This window comes from Dipteris shenzhenensis, chromosome 16 (genome assembly GCF_047967505.1).
Source record: "Dipteris shenzhenensis isolate YYH24624 ecotype China chromosome 16, Dip_SZ_1.0, whole genome shotgun sequence".
Classification (NCBI taxonomy): Eukaryota; Viridiplantae; Streptophyta; class Polypodiopsida; order Gleicheniales; family Dipteridaceae; genus Dipteris; species Dipteris shenzhenensis.
Window position 1 is genome coordinate 27,748,010 of NC_141611.1, and position 22,291 is coordinate 27,770,300.

At 44.7% G+C, this 22,291-nt stretch overlaps 1 protein-coding gene across 1 annotated transcript; it reads left to right on the forward strand.

The window, feature by feature from the left end:
• The first annotated feature begins 1,121 nt into the window (after positions 1-1,121).
• On the forward strand, positions 1,122-3,344 carry LOC147892774 (uncharacterized). Its single transcript, XM_087387412.1, has one exon. It carries the CDS (start codon positions 1,157-1,159, stop codon positions 3,191-3,193), a length of 2,037 nt encoding a protein of 678 aa, XP_087243538.1. The 5' UTR covers positions 1,122-1,156; the 3' UTR covers positions 3,194-3,344.
• Positions 3,345-22,291: the final 18,947 nt, after the last annotated feature.

Below are 22,291 nucleotides of genomic sequence, written 5' to 3' on the forward strand. Positions count from 1 at the left end.
CTCAATGCAACTGCCTGCCGAATAGGTTTAGTGGGGAAAACGTATTTGGCATTGTAAGATTTTGTAACGGATTGGGTTTACCATCGTTATGCAGAAGCCTAATTTTTTTAAAATGGGATGAGCTAGAGCTCTAATGCACATAACACTGATGTGTGGAAAAGTACAACAATCGCCAAAGTTCTTTTGGGCTCACCATGATTGAGAAAGGGCCTATTTCCCATGGGGGTGAATCTGCACACCCAACTGTTGCTAGATGCGACCCCCCTTGAGTTCATGCGTGGAGATGGCAGTGGAGATTTTGCACCTAGGTGGCCTTTGGAGCATTTTGGAACATGGTGGATTTGTGTGGCTACCCAGGGTGCTGCCTCGACTGATGGGGATGCTCTAGCCAATCACTTGGGTGATTGCGAGTGCTAGTCTCTTCTCTGCTTCCAAACAGTCTCTGCCTGCCTCGGAATAGATCTGTCTACCTTTTTTTGTGAGCGCCAATTCTAGAATTTCACGTGTGGTCGTGGGCATTGGGCACCCTTCTCGCACCGATGCACCAAGTCCACACCTCCATTCTAGAAGGCAAAATAGCTTGTAACCTCTCAAACATGCTTCAAGGAGCATAAAACATTGTCGAGTAAAGATTGCTGTTGGAAACAAGCCCCCAAAAGTCATCTCTTGGGGCTTGTTTCCACACGGGTTGGATGCGCCTACCCAAGTGCGGCATGCGTAGGGAAAAAATGCAAGGTGGCGGTGCAAATAGTCGTGCTTGGGTGTGAGATGGAGTCTTGCCAAAAACCATGGACTTGTTTGGCCACTGCTCTGAACGTCATTTTTAGTTGAACCTCCTTGACCCTCTGCGGACCCTTTGTGTCCTTCTACTGGTCAGTGTCACAATTCACTCACTCCTTTTGGTGAGGGCACCAGTTGCTGCCTCTGCACACAGGTCTAAACTCTTGCGATCTGCTCCAGCAGCGGTGCCTATGTGGCCATCACACTCTTAGGCCCTTGAAGGCGGGAAAGTGCGATGTTGACGACACGAGTACAATTTTTTTTTGAAAATGGCGCGCAAAAATTGCACAAGTGCAGTTGCAAAATTAGGGTTTCCGAAACTGTTGTGAGCTAAATTGCGAATCTGCAGTCTTGCAATCGATCGATCGATCGAATCATGGAAGAAGACTTTATCCCTTCCGGAGGCCACAGCGATTCGCAGTCGCACATCATCCTCACTCCTGAACAGAGAAATCGCATCGCCAAGCACAAAGAATTAGCCCTTGCCCGACGATCAGCTAAAGAAATCCGCCTTTCCTCTCCCCCAGACTCCTTTCCCAGCTCGAATGATCGACATTGCTCTGTTTCTGGACGCCTTCCGGGTTCGCGCGAAGAGATGAGAGGCTTTCACGCCGTCCCACCGTTGATCAAACAGTCTGTCTGCGAAATTGCGCAGAATCCGTCGCGTAAGGTAGGACGAAAATCATTCTCGCGCGTTGGCTCAAAGAAAGAGAACGAGGAACGTTCGATGCCTCCCCGTGTCGTTATTGATCTTGAGGATGAAGGCGAGGGAAGAATGCAGAACAATTTTTCGTGCCCTGACGCGCAGGAATCAGAAGCTTTCCAGGGGGAAAATGCGAAAGATTTTTCTTCCTTCCGTTTTAAGGCGAACGTTAGGCCAGCTGGCAACGAGCAAGAATGGAGATCTGTCAGGAAACGGCCCCTGCCCGGCCACAGTTTTGGTAGGGAGATCTTCCGGGACGACGAAAATACAAACGAAAACCGACTCAGTTCCATAAGAGAGTCTTACTTCAAGGGAGTTGTAAATACTCAGAAGGTTCCTTCATTACAATCCGGAAACCATCTGCAAGCTGGAAGAAAGGTAGGATTGAAAGGCCTGTCGGGGCAGCAGCGAAAGGTACTCTCAGCCATTGCAGCTGGAAAGTCTGTCTTCGTTACAGGTTCTGCGGGCACAGGTAAGAGCTATCTTTTGGACTATGCAGTTAAAATTCTTCACATAAAATATGGCGCGAGCTCGGTCTTTGTCACCGCATCTACCGGCTTGGCTGCTTGCGCTGTCGGCGGCATCACCCTGCATTCCTTTGCTGGCATTGGGCTAGGAAATGGCGACAAGAGAGCGCTTGCAGACAAAGTGGTTTCCAAAAGGGATGCAAGGAATCGGTGGATGGATGCTAAGGCTTTGATAATCGATGAGATTAGTATGATTGATGGAGAGTTGTTTGACAAGTTAGAGTATGTGGCGAGAACAGTAAGAGGACCGGCTGGAAAGGATAAGATATTTGGCGGTGTACAGCTTGTCGTCACAGGGGACTTCTTCCAGCTTCCACCAGTTAACCCAGAAAACCCGGACAGATATTTTGCTTTCGAGGCAGAGTGCTGGAACAGGTGTTTTGACCTTCAGATTGAATTCACGCAGGTGTTTCGACAATCAGACTCGGAATTTGTGGGGATTTTGAATGATCTTCGAAGAGGACACTGCTCACCATCTGCTGAGGCCAGACTAAAAGCTTGTGACAGGCCTGTGAAAGTTTCTGACTCAGGAATCCTCATGACAAAGTTATATCCACGCAAAATGGATGTGGGCAGGGACAATGAGCAGAGTCTGAGGGCTCTAAATAAAGAAACTGTCGAGTTCATTTCCAAGGATGTGGGCAGTGACTTTGCCAAGCGGCAATTAGAGAACGTGAGAGCAGAGAAGGTGCTCCACCTTTCCGTGGGAGCTCAAGTAATGCTCGTCAAGAATGTCGACACAAGTATAGGCCTTGTTAATGGTGCGAGAGGTGTAATAGTGCGGTTCACCTCTGTTGAAGATGTACCAGAGCTGAAGGAACTTGCAAAGCAGTTAAGTCCAAGTGGTCTTTGGCCAGTTGTCCTTTTTGCCTGTGAAGGTGTAGAGAGGGTTATACGGCCTGAAAGCTGGAGCATTATGGAGGGTAGCAGGGAAGTGGCAAAAAGGTCACAAGTTCCTTTGATTCTTGCTTGGTCTCTAAGTGTGCACAAGTGTCAGGGGATGACTCTTGATAGAGTGGAAGTTGATCTCTCAAGGTCATTTGAATATGGAATGGTCTATGTTGCACTGTCACGTGTGAAGTGTTTGGATGGTTTAAGGCTGATTGGTTTCGATACATCTCGAATTAAGGTGCATACCAAGGTCGTTCAATTTTATGAACTATTGAAGACTGTTGAGCTGTAAACCATAGTGACTGGGTCAAAATTGATTTTCTCAGATGTGAATTGAAAGTCACCCTTTACTTTTGAATTAGCGTTTCAAAACTTGGTGTTATGGGGATACATTGTTTAGTCAATTAAACTGTATCCCTCATACCCATATTCTTTCCTTTCCATTATGTACACTAATGACTATTGATTTTATCTGCGTCAGTCTTTTTTATGGTTGAAATTTTTGTACCATGCACTGTTGTTTTAGATTAAGGCCTCCAGGACTGGAGCTACGTTGAGTGTACCACTGTAGGTTGACAGTGCCCCATGATGCACTCCACTTGAAATATTTGGTGGGCAATAGTACTGAGGTGGAGCTGGACTAGAAGAAATAATGAGCCATTCTGGCTTTTATGGTACTTAGCTAGTTTTTTGTGAGGCTATGACTGACTAGATAATCTATCCAGATTCCGTTCAGGATGTCAGTTATAGCTTTCGCTGGTGTTGTTAAAAAAGTCAATTTGTAAGATTGGATATATTCTAGTCTTATGAAGGTTATATATATTACATCACAAGGCCTTGACTATGACTACCTGGCAATAGGTCCGGTGGAATCTCTTCCATGGAATAACTTTACATCAGGGACCAGACAAGTGGGCTATGGATCCCATGGTGACTGCACTGATTACCATGGACCTCTGACTGACCATGAGGACTGATGATGGAGTCTGAAACAAGTCTACTCATTAGCAATGCGTTCTTCAACCAACGTTTAACGACAAGACAGGTCAAAATGTAGTTAAGCTAGGGGGGGTTAGGCCAAACAGGACCTGGGGTGAGAAGGCTCAACAGGGAAAGAGGGGGTTGCATGGAAGTATAGCAGTATCTATGCTTTGTATGTTTTTGCAGTTATTAGTAGTCCTCCAGTTCCCTTAACTCTCTCACCCCTTGCTCGTATGCCCCCTCCTCTTGTGTCCTGCATTCTTCCTTGCGTCCTTTCTCCCCACCTTCTCTTTCCTTCCTCCCTCTAGATATGCTAAGCTACCTCTGTCATTGTTATTGGAGCTCGGAAGAGCCTGTCTAAATGATGCTGAAATCAGGAGCTCAAGACGGCAGTCAGAAGGATCTTGGGTAACATGGCATGTCCCCAGGCCTGGTGAGGTGGCGTGTGGGTGCCTCCTTCGTTAACATGTGCTCCTTTGGGCCATAGTTACCTCCTTTTGGTATCTGCCCTATTTCTTACAATCGAGGTACTTGTTAATCCCATAGGTGTAACAATCACCTTGGTAATAGGAGAAATGTGACATCTCCCCAAAGCTTTGTGAAGTAGCATCTGGATCACGTTTTTTCCACTAAGGTGCTCCCCCATTTGGGTTCTCTACTAATTACCTCCTTTGGGCATGTGTCCCAAAGGCAACAGCCTTACAAATTTCCTTCTTGCCATTACAGCCCTCAGGTTCCCTATTCTCAGGTCTAGCATTACTAATCATTAATCATAAGAGGTGATCTATTGGCCTGAACCTTACCATTTTCAAATTCAGCTTTATCTTCAGCCCATCAATATGCTTTTGCATGGAGAAGAGGATTCATTGTCCCACCTATAAGCCCCTAAATGACGATAGGAAAGGGATTATGGTGGAATCACGGGCAGCATCTACAAGAGCTGACATGGCTTGTATAGGGCAGCATGGAGGGATACATGGTGCAGCAGCAAAGGCTGACACACAGCCACAGGGCAGGCTGGGCAGCATAGCATGCACAAGGAGCTGGCAGATCTGCAGAAAAGATAAGGGTATCTGATGACGAGAATCAGTGCTGAATGGCTGCAGATAAAGGCCAGGACATGTGGTGGCAGACGGGCCGAGATGGGGGCAGGAAAGGCCCAACAGAAGGGCTCAAGGAAGAGGGTCGCAAGGGCTATAAATAGGCCCAGACACAGCTGAAACCTCCAGAATTCCTCGCTGAGCCAAGCTCTCCTAAAAGGAGTAGTAAGATTTAGTAGGTTTTTAGACTAATTAATAGGTTTTTGGGAGAGATGAGATTATAGTGAACTCGTAGATATTGGGGGCACATAGCTGGTTTAGGGGCAGTTGTGATGCTCATAATGATGCGCAACCTAGTTGGTGGCTAGAGTCGTGTTCACAGCAGAGGGCATTTTTTGCATTGCAAGTTTTCACTTTGCTTCGGGAGTCACGCATTTTGGGCATCGTGTGTAGGCTCTTACGGGGCCATGTAAGAAATCCTAGATTTACTATATTTAGAAATGTGCTAAGGAACAGAAAGGAGACTGAAATAGCAGAGAACAAGGAATATTTGTATTGCTTGAGTGTCTGTAGTTGTCATCCATACAGTTGGGCCTCTCTTATATAGAGAGTGAAGAGACACACGAAAAGGTGTGTACTCCAAAGTGTATGTGCATGAAGAGGTGTGTACCCCTTGCGAAGGGTGTGACCCTTGATGAGAGGGTACATTACAATGGGAGTGTCTCTTCCATAGAATGTCTCTTGTGAAGGGTTGTGCCTCATAGGAAGTGTCCCGTCGAAAGGGCATACCCTTCCACAAGTGTCCATTCATCAAACCATCCATAAGTCTAAGATATAGAGAAAGGAATACGTCACAGATCGTGACATCCCCTCCCACTCAAAATAAGACCTTGGTGGAGATAATGAACTGATGTAGAAAATATCACAGTAAATTCTGAAAATGCTGCTGTAAAATGTAAGGGTATTGTTGTAAGTCTTCATCAGATTGCCAAGTAGCGTCGGAGTCGTCCAGATCTCGCCAAAGAACAAGGAATTCTGTGATAAGTCGATGTCGAGTCTCTCGCTATCGATGGTCCAGAATACGCTCAGGAATAAGGAGAACATAATCGTCTTCGATTTCTGGGACATAATCACCTGCAAGAGGAACTGCTTCATCGCGTGGAATGTACGTCTTTAGCCAAGAAATATGAAATGGCGGATGGATTTTACCCCATGATGGTGGTAATTCCAATTTATAACTTAAAGGTGAATTTTTCTTGACAATCCGGAAAGGTTCATAGTATCTTGGTCGCAACTTAGGAAACCAAGAGTTAACCGTCTTATAGCGATGTGGGGCTACAAATAATAGCACCATGTCACCATTGTCAAATTCCAGGTGACGTCTATGTTTGTTGGCAGACCGTTGATACCGCTCTTGCACTTTTCGCATACGATCCCTAACTTGGAGTAGAATGTCTTGCATTTCTTGAACCAGTTGATCAGCTAGGGCCACTCGATGTTGAAGTACAAAATTCGTTGGTACAATCGGAGTGTGTCCATAAGGTGCTTGGAATGGAGTCATGCTGATGGCACTATGGAAAGAGTTATTATAAGCAAACTCAAGGAGTGGTAGGTACTCTTCCCAAGCTGCTAGGCGTGACTGAATATAATGCCAAAGCATTTCTTCCAGAACTTGGTCGACTCTTTCAGTCTGGCCATCTGATTCTGGGTGGTAGGCTGAACTAAATAGTAGAGTTGTACCCAAAGATTCGAACAGTGAAATCCATAAGTGGCTGGTAAACTTAGGATCTCTGTCGGATATGATATTCTTGGGCAATCCATGGTGTCGGAAGATGTGTTGTATGAAGATTTTGGCGATGTTCGGAGGCTGTGCACTTCTTTTGCAAGCAACAAAGTGTGCCATTTTGGATAATCGATCAACAATCACCATAATCTGAGTGTTACCTCTGGAGGATCGTGGTAGTGTTGTAATGAAATCCATGGAAATACTTTCCCACCTTTTAGTTGGAACTGGAAGAGGCTGAAGAAGTCTTGCTGGAAGTCGTCGGCTTGCTTCATCTGTTGACAAGATAAGCAAGATGTAACCATTTGGATGACGTCGCTTTTCATCTGAGGCCAGTAGTATGTTGCACTGAGTAACCTATAAGTCTTGTTGAGGGCAGCATAAGGAACTACATGATTCTCTTTTAACAAAAGATGTCGAACATCCTTGTCATGTGGTACACAGACGCGATCTTGATAATACATAAGGTCATCCGTATAAGAATAGGATGAGAAAATCTTCTGTTTGGAAGTCGAAAGTTGATCTTTTGAAAGAACTTGTACTGCTGTGCCAAAGTCTTTATCATTGAAATACTTCCCTTTGAATGAATTCGGAACATCCACAGATAATGTAGAGATTGTCATAGCTGATGCTAGAGTTAACCTACTGAGAGCATCTGCAACTACATTGCGTAGTCTTGGAATGTACTCAATGGTCATGTGAAAGTTGGCCAGAAACTCAACCCAGCGTGCTTGTCGAGCGTTCATGACTGGCTGAGTAAAGATATACTTTAGAGAGTGATGGTCTGTCTTGACCACTGAGTCGGCTCCCATGAGATAATGTTTCCAAGAGCGATAAGCATGTACAAGGGCAAGAAACTCCTTATCATAAACCGGGTATCGGGTTTGGATATCGGAATGTTTATGGTTGTCAAAAGCAATAACTCTGCCTTCTTGCATCAAGACTGCTCTTGTAGTGATGTGGGAAGGGTCGGTCATGACCTTGAATGGAAGGTTTGGGTCAACAATAGCCATGACTGGTGTGGTAGTGAGTGCTTGCTTGAGTTGTTGGAAACTGTAGGATCCCGTAGGATAGAATAGATGCATCTTGCAAGCAGTGTGAGAGCACAATGAAGGCAATATTGTAGATCTCTATTATGATTGTGAGAGAGAAGACTCTCTTTTATAGAAAGGGGGAGAAAGTAATACCTTTCCTACATAGTGGCAATCAGTCCATACATCAGTGGGAATCAATCCCTATATCAGTGGGATTCCCTTTGTCTTACATCATCACTTAGGTCACACACTAGACACATCATAGCACTTGATGCACCTTTACAACACACACAAACACACGTGACTGTCATGATCTGTGACGTATTCCTTTCTCTATTTCTAGACTTATGGATGGTTTGATGAATGGACACTTGTGGAAGGGTATGCCCTTTTGACGGGACACTTCCTATGAGGTACAACCCTTGCCCTTTCGACGGGACACTTCCTATGAGGCACAACCCTTCACAAGAGACATTCTATTGAAGAGACATTTCTATTGTAATGTGCCCTCTCATCAAGGGTCACACCCTTCACAAGGGGTACACATCTCTTCATGCACACACACTTTGGAATACACACCTTTTCATGTGTGACTCTTCACTCTCTATATAAGAGAGGCCCAATTGTATGGATGACACACAATGGATACCCTACAGACATTCAAGCAATACAATTATTCCTTGTTCTCTGCTATTTCAGTCTCTTTTCTGTTCCTTAGCACATTTCTAAATATAGTAAATCTAGGATTTCTTACAGTGGTATCAGAGCAAAATTCGCTCCTGCCTGTAGGAAATGCCCCCCACCTTCTAGCGCCGATCTGATACAAAGGATATCCGTGCACATTGTGCATGGAAGAGATGGAGAGGATGAGCGTAAAAATTTTTCGCGCCAACCCTGCCTAAAGTCATCTATGGCCTCTCCATCTCCCACACATCACGAGTTGATGTGAATGGACATGACAAAAATCGTGTCTTTTCAGGTGCTTGGGCTGTCCCAAAACCAAGGGACGCACCTTTTCCACCATCGGACACACCTTTTGATGAAGAGTCTCGACTCCTCACCCAAGGGACACACCCCATCGTGGACAAAAGGACACACCTATTCATGTAGGGACACCCCTTTTAAAAATAGGGACACACCCCTTCATGAAAAGGTGCACCTATTCCAAGGGTCACACCCCTTCGAATAGGCACACCTTTTAGGCACCAAGCACTTATAAAAAGGGTACCTAGAGGGGTTAAAATGGAAAATCCAGCCCCAAACCTTAGGTTTACCCTAGCTACCCAAGGGTTAAATAAACCCACCCTTTAATTTTTGGGCAACCACCCAACCTAGGCAGCCACAAACGAAAAAGGGACGCACCCTTTGATGCCCTTACGGATTTGTCACGTAGGCTCGCCTCCATCGTACGAAATCTGGTCACGCAGGATCTGCCCTCTTTCCTCGCCATATGCAGCCCTTGCCTCTCGCCGGTTCGCTACCAGCCTTGCCTCGCCATTTCACTGCCAGTCCCTCGCCATCTCACTGCCAGCCCCTGTTTGTGCCATTTCGCTGCCAGCCTTGCCTCGCCATTTCCGCTGCCAGCCCCTCGCCATTTCGCTGCCAGCCACCTTGCCATTTGCAGCCCCATTGGTTTTTCGGCCCTGTTCCTTGCCAGCCTGCAGCGTGAGCACAGCACCAGCCAGCCATTTTGTCGCAAATCAGCCTACAACCAGTTTGCGCCATTGATAGCCTGCTCTCCTTGGTTCGCTACCTTTTTCCTACCAGATCAGTAGCAGTTTCAGCTTCCTATCGCGATGAAGACAGCCTGTTAAATGCCAGGCCCAGTTTTGCTCCTCGCCACCCATTACAACATGGACCTCCAGACAGAAATTTGCAAGCCTCTTCTACGCAACAATTTGGTAGATTAAATCATTGCCAAATTACAGTAAATGAAAGACGTTTCCTTAAAGCATGGAAACCCCTGGTAATTCACCCGGCATTTCAAGGACACCTCAGGCATCATCTACCACACAATATCGTGTTCAGATTGCACAACCAGCCCATTTCGGAGTTTTTGCATCGTGGGTCTTCTGTGTCACGTGCCCTCCTAGTGATTTGGACCACATCCTATATCTTCTGCGTGAGGCACCTCAGTTACATTACTTCCTCAGCACAGTCCAGGTTGTGTTCCACGAGACACGAAGATACCCAGAACCCAATATTCCTCAAGAGTTTGCTGTCCATTTTTGGAGAGAATTTTACCCCTCACCTTCAGCGTCTCCAGGGTACTCTCCACCTCCTTCAGCTCCCAGATATCCTCCTATATAGGTTGTACCTTCCCTAAGACAATATTTACACCCTGAAGGCACTCCTTCTCCTGGATATCCTCCACTTCCGACAGCAGCTCCCTATCCCTTCTCAGATCTGTGGACTCTGCAACCTACTCCTGTACTCTCATGAGCAGTAACACCCATTTCGGCATCACTAGTGTTACCTCAGACAGGACCTCCTTTACCAGATTTCCACGGCTGGTTCCATCCTGCTTCTCCTGCCCCCTCCAACATGAGCAACCTCAGGGAGCAGCCCGAATCTTCTTCCAAGAATGGTACAAACTAGAGTGTAGGTTCGTGCTTTTCTCACAAGGATCTCAGATATGTCGCAACGCTCGCGTGCAGCCTCTCCGAAGATAAGCGACTCAAGTCCAAAAAAGACCCCTGAAGTCAACTTACAAGGCGAAGCACTACTTCAACTTCAAATTTCCCAGCTTTAAGACAACATCTCCGACTTGGTCCAAAAAGTCCAACAACTCCAAGATTCTCGCAGTACCACACATACAGAGGATGACGTGATGCAACCAGACGACTATGCGGATTCATTCCCACCAGAGGTAGAAAACAATGAACTACGTGCCCTCTACCGTTTACTTCAAGCTTCCAAAACTAAAAGACTTGACATCAAACTTCCGGAAGCCTACACTGGTCAACGCAATCACCGAACAGTTGACCAATGGCTCGCAAAAATGTGCATGTATTTTGATACTGTTGACCTCACTGAAGGCAAAAAGATCGCCTTGGCAGCCTCCCTCCTCAAGGATTTGGTTTTTATGGTGGCAAAGACACTTAAAGGACATCAAAAGTGTGTTAACATGGGAATGTTTTGAACGCGTGCTCCATAAGCAGTTCATACCTGCCAATGCGGACTTCCAAGCACGTTCAAAACTCCGACAGTTGGAGCAAACGGGCTCCCTGTCTTCCTACATCTCTTAGTTCACCACACTGGTGCTAGAGATTGATGGTTTAACTGAGGATGATCGCCTTCATGCTTTCATCTCGGCCTAAATCCCTCGTTACGCATTGATGTCCTTAAAGCAAACATCACCACCACAGCTGGCATGCAGAGCGCATTATAGATTTTCAAAACACAGGGAAGCAGAGTGCTAATCGCACACAGAACTCTACTATGGCCAAAGGTGCTCGTCCTCCAGATAACACTAGGTTTCGAAAAAACTCCGGTAATCAAGGTCAGCGACAGTCTCAAGATCCCCCGAAGACTCAGGAATCATATGCTGGATTCCAACAGAAGCACTTCTGCAAGGATTGCGCCTCTTCTTCTTCACAAAGTCATTACCGACATCCCCAACATAAAGGTGCGGCCACTGACAAGAAGAACAACTCCAGCATAAAAGAACTTTGTATCATCTATACAGGCGACCATAGATGGTTCGATTGTCCCAAGCGACCAAAGCAAAATTCCAATATGGAACCTAGCACTTCCCAACGAGAAGATGCTACCCTAGCACAAGACAAGAAAGGCAAAACTGTTCGAATGGCGAATACCATCCACTTGAGCCTTGCCAACAACCCTGAACCTTCCCTAGTCTCTCAAGTACTTTGTGTTCAAGGATTGATTCGTGGAACAACGGTCACTATCCTCATCGACAGTGGCTGCTCTCATAATTTCCTAGCTAGTTCTATGGTTGATAAACTTTGGTTGACCAGCAGTCCTATTCTCATGGCCTATCAGATTGAACTCGCAAATGGAACTACTTTCTTGTGCAACACCAAGATTAAAAACTTGTCTTTTCGCATCCAACATTATACGGACAAGTTGAACTTTGACATCATGTCTCTTTCTCGGCACGATGTCATACTCGGACAACAGTGGCTCTACGACTATGATCCATCAATCAGTTTTCGTAGCCATACTATCCAGTTTTTCTACCAGGGAAAACTTATTGAGCTAACTGGTTCTAGGGACTCTCCTTCAACCACAGTTGCCTCTGCCCTACAAGTAAAGAAGTGGGTTTGTAAACGTCAAGTAAAGACTTCACTTCTGTTGGTTACGGCAGTTGAGGAGACACCAACAAAGGATCCTCCTGAATACCTCAACCAACCTTTTTTCCAGCCCTACCTGGATATTTTTCCACAGGAATTGCCAAAGTAGTTACCACCTCGACGACCAGTGGATTACCCAATTGAACTTATTCCCAATAGTAATCCACCGTTGAAACCTCCTTATTGGGTTTCTTACACTCAAAATGAAGAAATCCAAAGACAGGTCACCGAACTACTCGACAAAGGTCACATTCGGCCTAGTCGCAGTCCTTTCGGATCTCTTGTACTACTTGTGGAAAAAAAGAATAAGTCAATGCGCCTCTGCATCGACTACCGAGCCCGCAACAAGCTCACTATAAAAAACAAGTATCCATTGCCTTGCATCGATGACCTCTTCGATCAACTTCTACATGCAACACAATTCTCAAAGATTGATCTTCATTCAGGTTATCATCAAATTCGCATATGAGAAGGTGATGAGTACAAGACAGACTATCACTCTCTAAAGTACATCTTTACTCAGCCAGTCATGAACGCTCGAGATCTGGACAACTTCGACGCTACTTGGCAATCCGATGAAGACTTACAGCAGTACCCTGACATTTTACAACAGTATTTTCAGAATTTACAGTGATATTTTCTACATCAGTTTATTATCTCCACCAGGGTCTTATTTTGAGTGGGAGGGGATGTCACGATCTATGACGTATTTCTTTCTCTATTTCTAGACTTATGGATGGTTTGATGAATGGACACTTGTGGAAGGGTATGTCCTTTCGATGGGACACTTCCTATGAGTTACAACCCTTGCCCTTTCGACGGAACACTTCCTATGAGGCACAACCCTTCACAAGAGACATTTCTATTGTAATGTACCCTCTCATCAAGGGTCACACCCTTCACAAGGGGTACACACCTCTTCATGCACACACACTTTGGAGTACACACCTTTTCATGTGTGACTCTTCACTCTCTATAAAAGAGAGGCCCAATTGTATGGATGACACACAACGGATACCCTACAGACATTCAAGCAATACAATTATTCCTTGTTTACTGCTATTTCAGTCTCTTTTCTGTTCCTTAGCACATTTCTAAATATAGTAAATCTAGGATTTCTTACAGTGACTCCCCTAGATGCACATATGCACCATAGAGCAAGCCCTTGATCATACTTACCCCAACAAACCCCTCCAAGGGATTGCCTCTTGCAGTGTCAAGGATTGATCTAGTCTCATAGTTTCTCATGCCATCTCATGGTGGTCAAGGATTAATCTATGGCTAGGATCTCATGCTAGCAAGGGTTCCCAAGGGTGTGAGTTTTACAGAAATGGGATAGTCAAAACACATATCACATGGTCTACATCATATGGCGACCACAGAGGTGATTTACATATTCTTTTTGGAGTACTACTCCAGGCAGAGAACCTCAAAATTTTGACCAAGTGATGATAAATAAAGAAGACAAAGTGCCTAAAATGCATAGTCTTCATCATGTGGAGACTCATCAAATGAAAGTAGATTGGTAGTTTCTGACTTTGTAGCTTCTTCCTTTTTGGCTCTACAATGCTTTTCATGGTGATTGTTTTTGCCACAATGTTTGCATGGATTGATCTTGAAGCAATCTTTTGAGAGGTGATTAGTCTTCCCACAATGTTTGCAAGGTGAAAACTTGCCCCTTTGAATGTTTATGGCATAGTCTGTGTCATTGCCTCTCTGGTAGGTTGTGTCATTGCCTCTCCAGAGTTCCATGTGCCTTTCTTCTTCTTGAAGAGCAGTAATAAGACCTTCAAGAGTAGGATTAGGAAGATTTTTCAGAGTGGTAACAACATGATCATAATCTTCAGGCATACTTTTGAGCAATACTGCCATTGCATCATCTGTAGTGATTGGAGAGTTGATAGAAGCAAGTTGAGTCATGAGACTCCACTTATAATTGACATGGGTAGCCAAAGGAGTGCCACTAGCCATCTTCAATTCAAAGAAAGCAATCTTAAGTGACAATTTTGAGATGTGAGAGCTAGCACCAAAAATAATGTCAAGCTTCTGCCAAGCTTCAGAAGGAGACTCTGAATCAGAAATGTGATGAATATAGTCATCTCCTAAGCCAAGAGCAATGATGCCATAGGCTTTCTCCTCTCTAACAGGATCTCTTGCCGAATTCTCCCGCATTAGAGGCTATTGAAGAAGTAGTTGAAGTAGGTTTGACAAGCCCCCAGAGGTTTTCCCTCATCAATGCAAACTTAATCTTCATCTGCCATGTGTGAAAGCCTTTACCATTGAACTTATCCATATTCAAGATGGTAGCCATGAGAGGGTCTAACCCAAAATGGGCAGTGTCTACTCTCTTACAAGGTTAGAAAGAGTTGAAGAGCTTCAAAATACAAGCATTTAGAGTAGCAAAGGCTTGTAACCAAATTCCATACTACAATAATGGAAATGATGCTTTCACTTGCATGCTTCATAAAGGTGGCTAAATGAAAGCATTCCAAGCAAATCCAGGTGTAGCAACTTAAAGCAAAGCTGTAGCCATAGTTGTACTGAAGCTATTCAACACTTTAAAACATTAGAAATGCTAAAGTAGCATGTAATGTAGCATCAAACTCACAACATTGTCAAAACTGTCCAAAACAGAGACCTGAACTTGGAGGGTGCAATTCTCACAACGCATAGCTCTATTCAAGGGGATTTTTATGTAGGAAGAAGGGCCTTATACCAGACAAGGGCTACCAGCAAGGAGAGGCGCAATGTTGCGTCAGGTTGCCATAGCCAAGCTTGAGAAGACCGACTGGTTTTTTGTCTGTTGCGCCTCCATTCCTTATCTGAATGAGCTCAGATTTCAACAGCAGGTTCCCTTCAATGTCTGTAGCTTGGGCTCAGAGGAATTGACAGAAGGATAAGCACAGAGGCAGCATTGCGGGAACTTTCGTCAGAGAGTATGAGTGTTGGCGTTTCACGTACAGTCGAAATTTCACCAAAAGCTTGCAGCTGGAAGTTCGCCCATGCAAGAGGAGTTTGCAGCTCAGAGGGTTTGGGCAATGGTCGTTTGTAGGTAGAGAAGAGAGCTCTCAAAGATTTTGGGAAGGAGGAAAATGGAGAAGATGAAGAAACTTGTAGTTTATGCTAGAGATAGCATCTAATGCTAGGCTAGGTTAGATCTAGAACCTAAAGCTCTGATACCATTTGTAGGATCCCATAGGATAGAATAATGCATCTTGCAAGAGGTGTGAGAGCACAATGAAAGCAATATGGTAGATCTCTATTATGATCGTGAGAGAGAAGACCCTCTTTTATAAAAAGGGGGAGAAGGTAATACCTTCCCTACATAGTGGCAATCAGTCCCTACATCAGTGGGAATCAATCCCTACATTAGTGGGATTCCCTTTGTCTTACATCATCACTTAGGTCACACACTAGACACATCATAGCACTTTATGTGTCTTTACAACACACTCAAACATACATGTGACTCCCCTAGATGCACATATGCACCATAGAGCAAGCCCTTGATCATACTTACCCCAATAGAAACTATACTCTGTTTTGGGAAGTCACTGAAAAATTACTGTGCTTTTCAATAATTTGGACATAGGAGCTGCGATTTCGAAAAACTGATAGACCTTTGTATGGTAGAAGTTTGCCAATCCGAGAAAAGAGCGGACATCATGAACATTCTTAGGAGTAGGCTAGTTTCGGATTACCTCGACCTTCTTGGGATCCACAAAGATGCCTTGAGCTGAAATAACATGTCCCAAATGTTTGAGTTGGGTCTTGAAGAACTCACTCTTCTCAATGTTGATATAGAGAGAATTTGTGCAAAGAACTTCAAAAACTTGGTGAAGATGTTGTTTGTGCTCATGTAGGGATCTGCTGAAAACGAGGATGTCATCGAGGTAAACGATGACGAACTTATTGAGGAAAGGCTTGAAGATGTTGTTCATGAGTGTCATGAATGTGGTCGGGACATTGTTTAACCCAAAAGGCATGACCAAACATTCATAGTGTCCATACTTTGTTCGAAAAGCTGTCTTGTACTCATCGCCTTCTTGTATGCGAATTTGATGATAACCTGAACGAAGATCAATCTTTGAGAATTGTGTTGCGTGTAGAAGTTGATCGAAGAGGTCATCGATGCGAGGCAATGGATACTTGTTTTTGATAGTGAGCTTGTTGAGGGCTCGGTAGTCGATGTAGAGGTGCATTGACTTATTCTTTTTTTCCACAAGTAGTACAGGAGATTTGAAAGGCCTGCGATTGGGCCGAATGTGACCTTTGTCGAGTAGTTCGGTCACCTTTCTTTGGATTTCTTCATTTTGAGTGTAAGAAACCCGATAAGGAGGTTTCGACGGTGGATTATTGTCGAGAATAAGTTCGATTGGGTGATCCATTGGTTGTCGAGGTGGTAATTGCTTTGGCAATTCCTATGGAAAAATATCTAGGTAGGGCTGGAAAAAAGGTTGGTTGAGGTATTTAGGAGGATCCTTTGTTGGTGTCTCCTCTACTACCGTAACCAACAGAAGTGAAGTCTTTACTTGATGTTTACGAACCCACTTCTTTACTTGTAGGACAGATTCAACTGTGGTTGAAGGAGAGTCCTAGAACCAGTTAGCTTTATAAGTTTTCCCTGGTGGACAAACTGGATAGTATGGTTGCGAAAATTGATTGATGGATCATAGTCGTAGAGCCACTGTTGTCCGAGTATAACATCGTACCAAGAAAGAGACATGATGTCAAAGTTCAACTTGTCTGTATAATGTTGGATGCGAAAAGACAAGTTTTTTATATTGGTGTTGCACAAGAAGGTAGTTCCATTTGCGAATTTAATTTGATAGTCCATGGGACTAGGACTGGTGGTCAACCAAAGTTTGTCGACCATAGAACTAGCTAGGAAGTTATGAGAGCAGCCACTGTCGATGAGGATAGTGACCATTGTTCCACGAATCGATCCTTGAACACAAAGTACTTGAGTGGCCAGGGAAGATTCGGGGTTGCTGGCAAGGCTTATAAGGATGGTATTTGCCATTCGAACAGCTTTGTCTTTCTTGTCTTGTGTTGGGGTAGCATCTTCTGTTTGGGAAGTGCTAGGTTGCATATTGGAATTTTGCTTTGGTCACTTGGGTTAATCGAACCATCTATGGTCGCTTGTATAGATGGTACAAAGTCCTTTCGTGCTGGAGTTGTTCTTGTTGGTGGCCGCACCTTTATGTCAGGGATGACGGTGATGACTTTGTGAAGAAGAAGAGGCACGATCCTTGGAGAAGTGCTTCTGTTGGAATCCAGCATACGATTTCTGAGACTTGTGGGGATCTTGAGACTATCGCTGATCTTGATTACCCGAGTTTTTTCTAAACTTGAGGTTATCTTGAGGGTGAGCACCTTTGGCCATCGTAGAGTTTTGTTTCTATTAGCACTCTTCTTCCTTGTGTTTTGGAAATCTATAATGCGCTCTACGTAAGCAATAGCGCCAGCTGTGGTGGTGATGTTTGCTTTGAGGACATCAATGCGTAATGAGGGGTTTAGGACTGAGATGAAAGCATGAAGGCAATCATCATCAGTTAAGCCATCAATCTCCAGCACCAATGTGGTAAATTGAGAGATGTAGGAAGATAGGGAGCCTGTTTGCTCCAACTGTCTGAGTTTTAAATGTGCTTGGAAGTCCGTATTGGCAGATATGAATTGCTTACGGAGCACGTGTTCAAAATGTTCCCAAGTTAACACACTTTTGCCGTCCTTTAAGCGTCGTTGCCACCATAGGAAAGCTATATCCTTGAGGAGAGAGGTTGCCAAGGCAATCTTTTTGCCTTCAGTGAGGTCAACAGTATTAAAGTACATGCGCAGTTTTGCAAGCCATTGGTCAACTATTCGGCGATTTTGTTGACCAGTGTAGGCTTTCGGAAGTTTAATGTCAAGTCTTTTAGTTTTGGAAGCTTGGAGTAAATGGTAGAGGGCACGGAGTTCAGTGTTTTCTACCTCTGGTGGGAATGAGTCCACATAGTCATCTGGTTGCGTCACGTCATCCTTTGTATGTGTGGTACTGCGAGAATCTTGGAGTTGTTGGACTTTTTGGACCAAGTCGGAGATGCTGTCTTGAAGATGGGAAATTTGAAGTTGAAGTAGTGCTTCACCTTGTAAGTTGACTTCAGGGGTCTTTTTTGGACTTGAGTCGCTTATCTTTGGAGAGGCTGCACGTGAGCGTTGCGACATATCTGAGATCCTTGTGAGAAAAGCATGAACCTGCGCTCTAGTTTGTACCATTCTTGGAAGAAGATTCGAGCTACTCCGTGAGGTTGCTCATGTTGGAGGGGGCAGGAGAAGCAGGATGGAACCAGCAGTGGAAATCTGGTAAAGGAGGTCCTGTCTGAGGTAACATTGGTGATGCCGAAATGGGTGTTACTGCTCGTGAGAGTACAAGGGTAGGTTGTAGAGTCCACAGATCTGAGAAGGGATAAGGAGCAGCTGTCGGAAGTGGAGGATATCCAAGAGGAGTGCCTTCAGAGTGTAAATACTATCTTGGGGAAGGTATAACCTATATAGGAGGATATTTGGGAGCTGAAGGAGGTGGAGAGTACCTTGGCGATGCTGAAGCTGAGGACTAAAAGTCTTTGTAAAGATGGACAACAAACTCGTGAAGAATATCGGTTTCTAGGTATCTACGTGTCTCGTGGAACTCAACCTGGATTGTGCTGAGGAAGTAATGTAATTGAGGTGCCTCATGTAGAAGGTATAGGATGTGGTCCAAGTCATTGGAAGGGCACATGACACAGAAGACCCACGATGCAAAAGCTCGGAAATGGGCTGGTTGTGCAATCTGAACATGATATTGTGTGGTAGATGATGCCTGAGGTGTCCTTGAAGGGACTGGGGAATTACCAGGGGTTTCCATGTTTTAAGGAGGAGGCTTTCATTTGTTGTAATTTGATAATGAGCGTCAAATAACAATATGAAAGAGAATCCTTAGAAATAGAATCCACCTGGCATAGATTAGATCTGCCAATTAGTTGCATAGAATGGCCTGAAAATCTCTATCCGGAGGTCCATGTTGCTGTCCATGCAAGTCCACGTAGATGTGTGAACAAGAAAAAGGTGCCTGGCGAGACTTTTGAGGCAGATAGGGGCATTGGCAGAGGTGTGGTGCAGAAAAGGGCAGATTGCATGGAACCAGACATGCTTTTCTTGTGTTGAATTCAGAGGCAAGTACCTGTGGGGTGCGAAGAGCAGAACTGGGCCTGGCTGGTTGGAATTGGAAGGCAGCAAAAGGCCGCTGTTCATAGGCTAAGGTGGCGAGATGAGCTAGGAAGATCCAGGCTGGTCTGAATCGCGATAGAGGGGCAGCAAGGCTACTGGTCATAGGTAGGTATGGTGGCGATGCTCTAGCGAGGGCTAGCTACCAAAAATGATCCAGTAGATTGTAGGATGGAAGCCTGACAAAGGGCGCAGCCTGCTTGCATCTGGCGCTGCTTGTTGTGTGCTTCTAGGGCTGATTTGCAGTAGCAAGGGCTGATGATCTGGGCCAAGAAAGATGACGAATTTTTGGCACCTACGCTATTTGCAGAAATCGGGGCAGCAAGATGACAATAGAGGCTGCAAAGGGGATCTGTTCGATCACAAGGTCTTGTAGGTAGGTATGCAAAAGAGTCGACTGATGCAAGCCATCGAGAATGACGCAAGATGGAGGCTTGACGAGGGGAACGGCTTGCTGCGGGGATATGGCACAAACACGTACTGCAGAAAAAATGAAACGTATTGCAGGAATTCGAATTTTGATTTGTGCGCCTATTGCTGGGTGGTGGTTACCAAAAATTAAAACGTGGGTTTGGAGAACCCTTGGGTAGTCTGGGTTAGGTCTTGGGTATAGGACTGGTTTTCCTTTTTAGCCCTTTTAGGTACCCTTTTGTAGGGTGCTTGGTGCCAAAAGGTGTGCCTATTCTAAGGGGTGTGACCCTTGGAATAGGTGTACCTTTTCATGAAGGGGTGTGACCTTGTTTTAAAAAGGGGTGTCCCCACATGAAAAGGTGTGTCCTTTTTTCCACGATGGGGTGTGTCCCTTGGGTGAGGAGTCAAAACTCTTCATCAAAAGGTGTGTCCGATGGTGGAAAAGGTGCGTCCCTTGGTTTTGGGATAGCCCAAGCACATCAAAAGACACGATTTTTGTCATGTCCATTCACATCAACTCGTGATGTGGGGGAGATGGAGAGGCCATTGATGACTTTAGGTGGGGTTGGCGCTAAAAATTTTTACGCTCATTCTCTCCATCTCTTCCATGCACAATGTGTGCGGATATCCTTCTAGCGGAAAGAGATATATCAGATAGGCGCTAGAAGGTTGGGGGCATTTTCTACAGGCAGGAGCAAAATTTGCTCTGATACCACTGTAAGAAATCCTAGATTTACTATATTTAGAAATGTGCTAAGGAACAAAAAGGAGACTGAAATAGCAGAGAACAAGGAATATTTGTATTGCTTGAGTGTTTGTAGTTGTCATCGATACAGTTGGGCCTCTCTTATATAGAGAGTGAAGAGTCACACACGAAAAGGTGTGTACTCCAAAGTGCATGTGCATGAAGAGGTGTGTACCCCTTGTGAAGGGTGTGACCCTTGATGAGAGGGTACATTTAGAATGTCTCTTGTGAAGGGTTGTGCCTCATAGGAAGTGTCCCGTCGAAAGGGCATACCCTTCCACAAGTGTCCATTCATCAAACCATCCATAAGTCTAAGATATAGAGAAAGGAATACGTCACAGATCGTGACATGCCATTTGAGGGCCTGACCAAGGTTGGCCTATTTCTAGACACGTCAGCTCAAGAAGACAGGCCCAATCGAACAGATTCGAAAGGGGGCAGACAACTTGACAAGACCTTCCTTTAAATAAAGAATGTAGTGGGGGCTGCCCCAAACACTTGCAGAAAGGTCACAGAAGAGCACACAGCCAAGAGTGATTGTTAGGCAGAGAGAATAGGAGCAGATCTTGAGCTCACCACTGAGCTTCCAAGGCAGCGACTTGGCTGCATGTGATGGGGGGAGCACAAATGTCAATTTGAAGTTGATTGTACATCAGTATTCCCCTTTGGTTCAAGATTCTTCCATTGGTAATAGGACTTGAAGCCCTCCCACTGAAGCCCTTCCATAGGAATCCAGGACAGGAAGGAGAACAGCAGCTCAGCATTGAGCTTCGCTTCAGTTTTCTGGCCTCTTCTCTGTAGTTCATTGTCTAGGGTGACCTTTGGGTCTTTGCATCTTCACTACACATTTTGGTGGAGCTTTATCGATGGTCTATTGTTTCTGTACTTTCAGCTGTATTTCCATATCTGAGTTATCTACTTGTGCACTTGTGTTAAGCAACTGGATAGAGTTTGCTTTTGTATTCTGCTACGGGACTAGCATTAGGTGTCTATCTATTTTCTGACATGGCACAAGTGGCCAAAGGTTCAACTCTTCTGATCTGCATCACTCGTGAAGGAAGGGGAGCCCTAATGAAAGGCGGCCACATTTTCAGTTATGTGCAGTTCTTGAGATCTGGAGCATTGTCATTTCAGTTTTTCTAGTTTCTTCTATCTGCCATGGCTTCTTGTTTGGCCATCCCTAACTTTGATGAAGGGGGAATTTTGAATGATCAAACTCCAATGTGAATCTGACGGTTCATAGTTATGTGGTTGCAAGAAAGATTTAGAAGGTATACAAACACATCCACTGATTATTGGACATTGGCAGTGGGGAAGATGTGACACCTGTAGATCTGTAGCTTGTTAAAGAGTGGGAACATAAAGATGCCAAAGGCCTTTCTTGAGGGTGGAGTCAATGATTCCTGTATCCACGTGCATAGATATCCTTCAAAGTGTGGACTATCTTGAAGGGCACGTATGAATTAATTGTATACAAAGAGAATGGAGGAAAGTATGAATTGCGTGGCCACATAATGAAGGATACAAGAAAGGGTGTTACGTAATGAATTGAGGAAGGTTTGTGTAAGGTCACAACTTTAGTTAACTAACTCAAGCTTTGACATGAGAAATTTGGTCATACCAGCTAAATGACTTTTTGTAGATGCAAAGAAAGGTTTAGTGAATGGATTTCCACAGATGAGACCATTGAGGAAATGGAAATGAATTAGATGCTGTTGTTGAAACCACCCTTGTCATTTTTTGTGGCTAGTGTGGCAAGCAACTTCCTTTATAAATGACCAACCAGTAAAATAGGACGAATGAGCACACCATTGGTAGTGGATTTGCTATTATGGGAA

Coding starts and splice junctions, on each gene's coding strand:
- LOC147892774 (XM_087387412.1), top strand. CDS start 1,157: ATGGAAGAAGACTTTATCCCTTCCGGAGGCCACAGCGATTCGCAGTCG.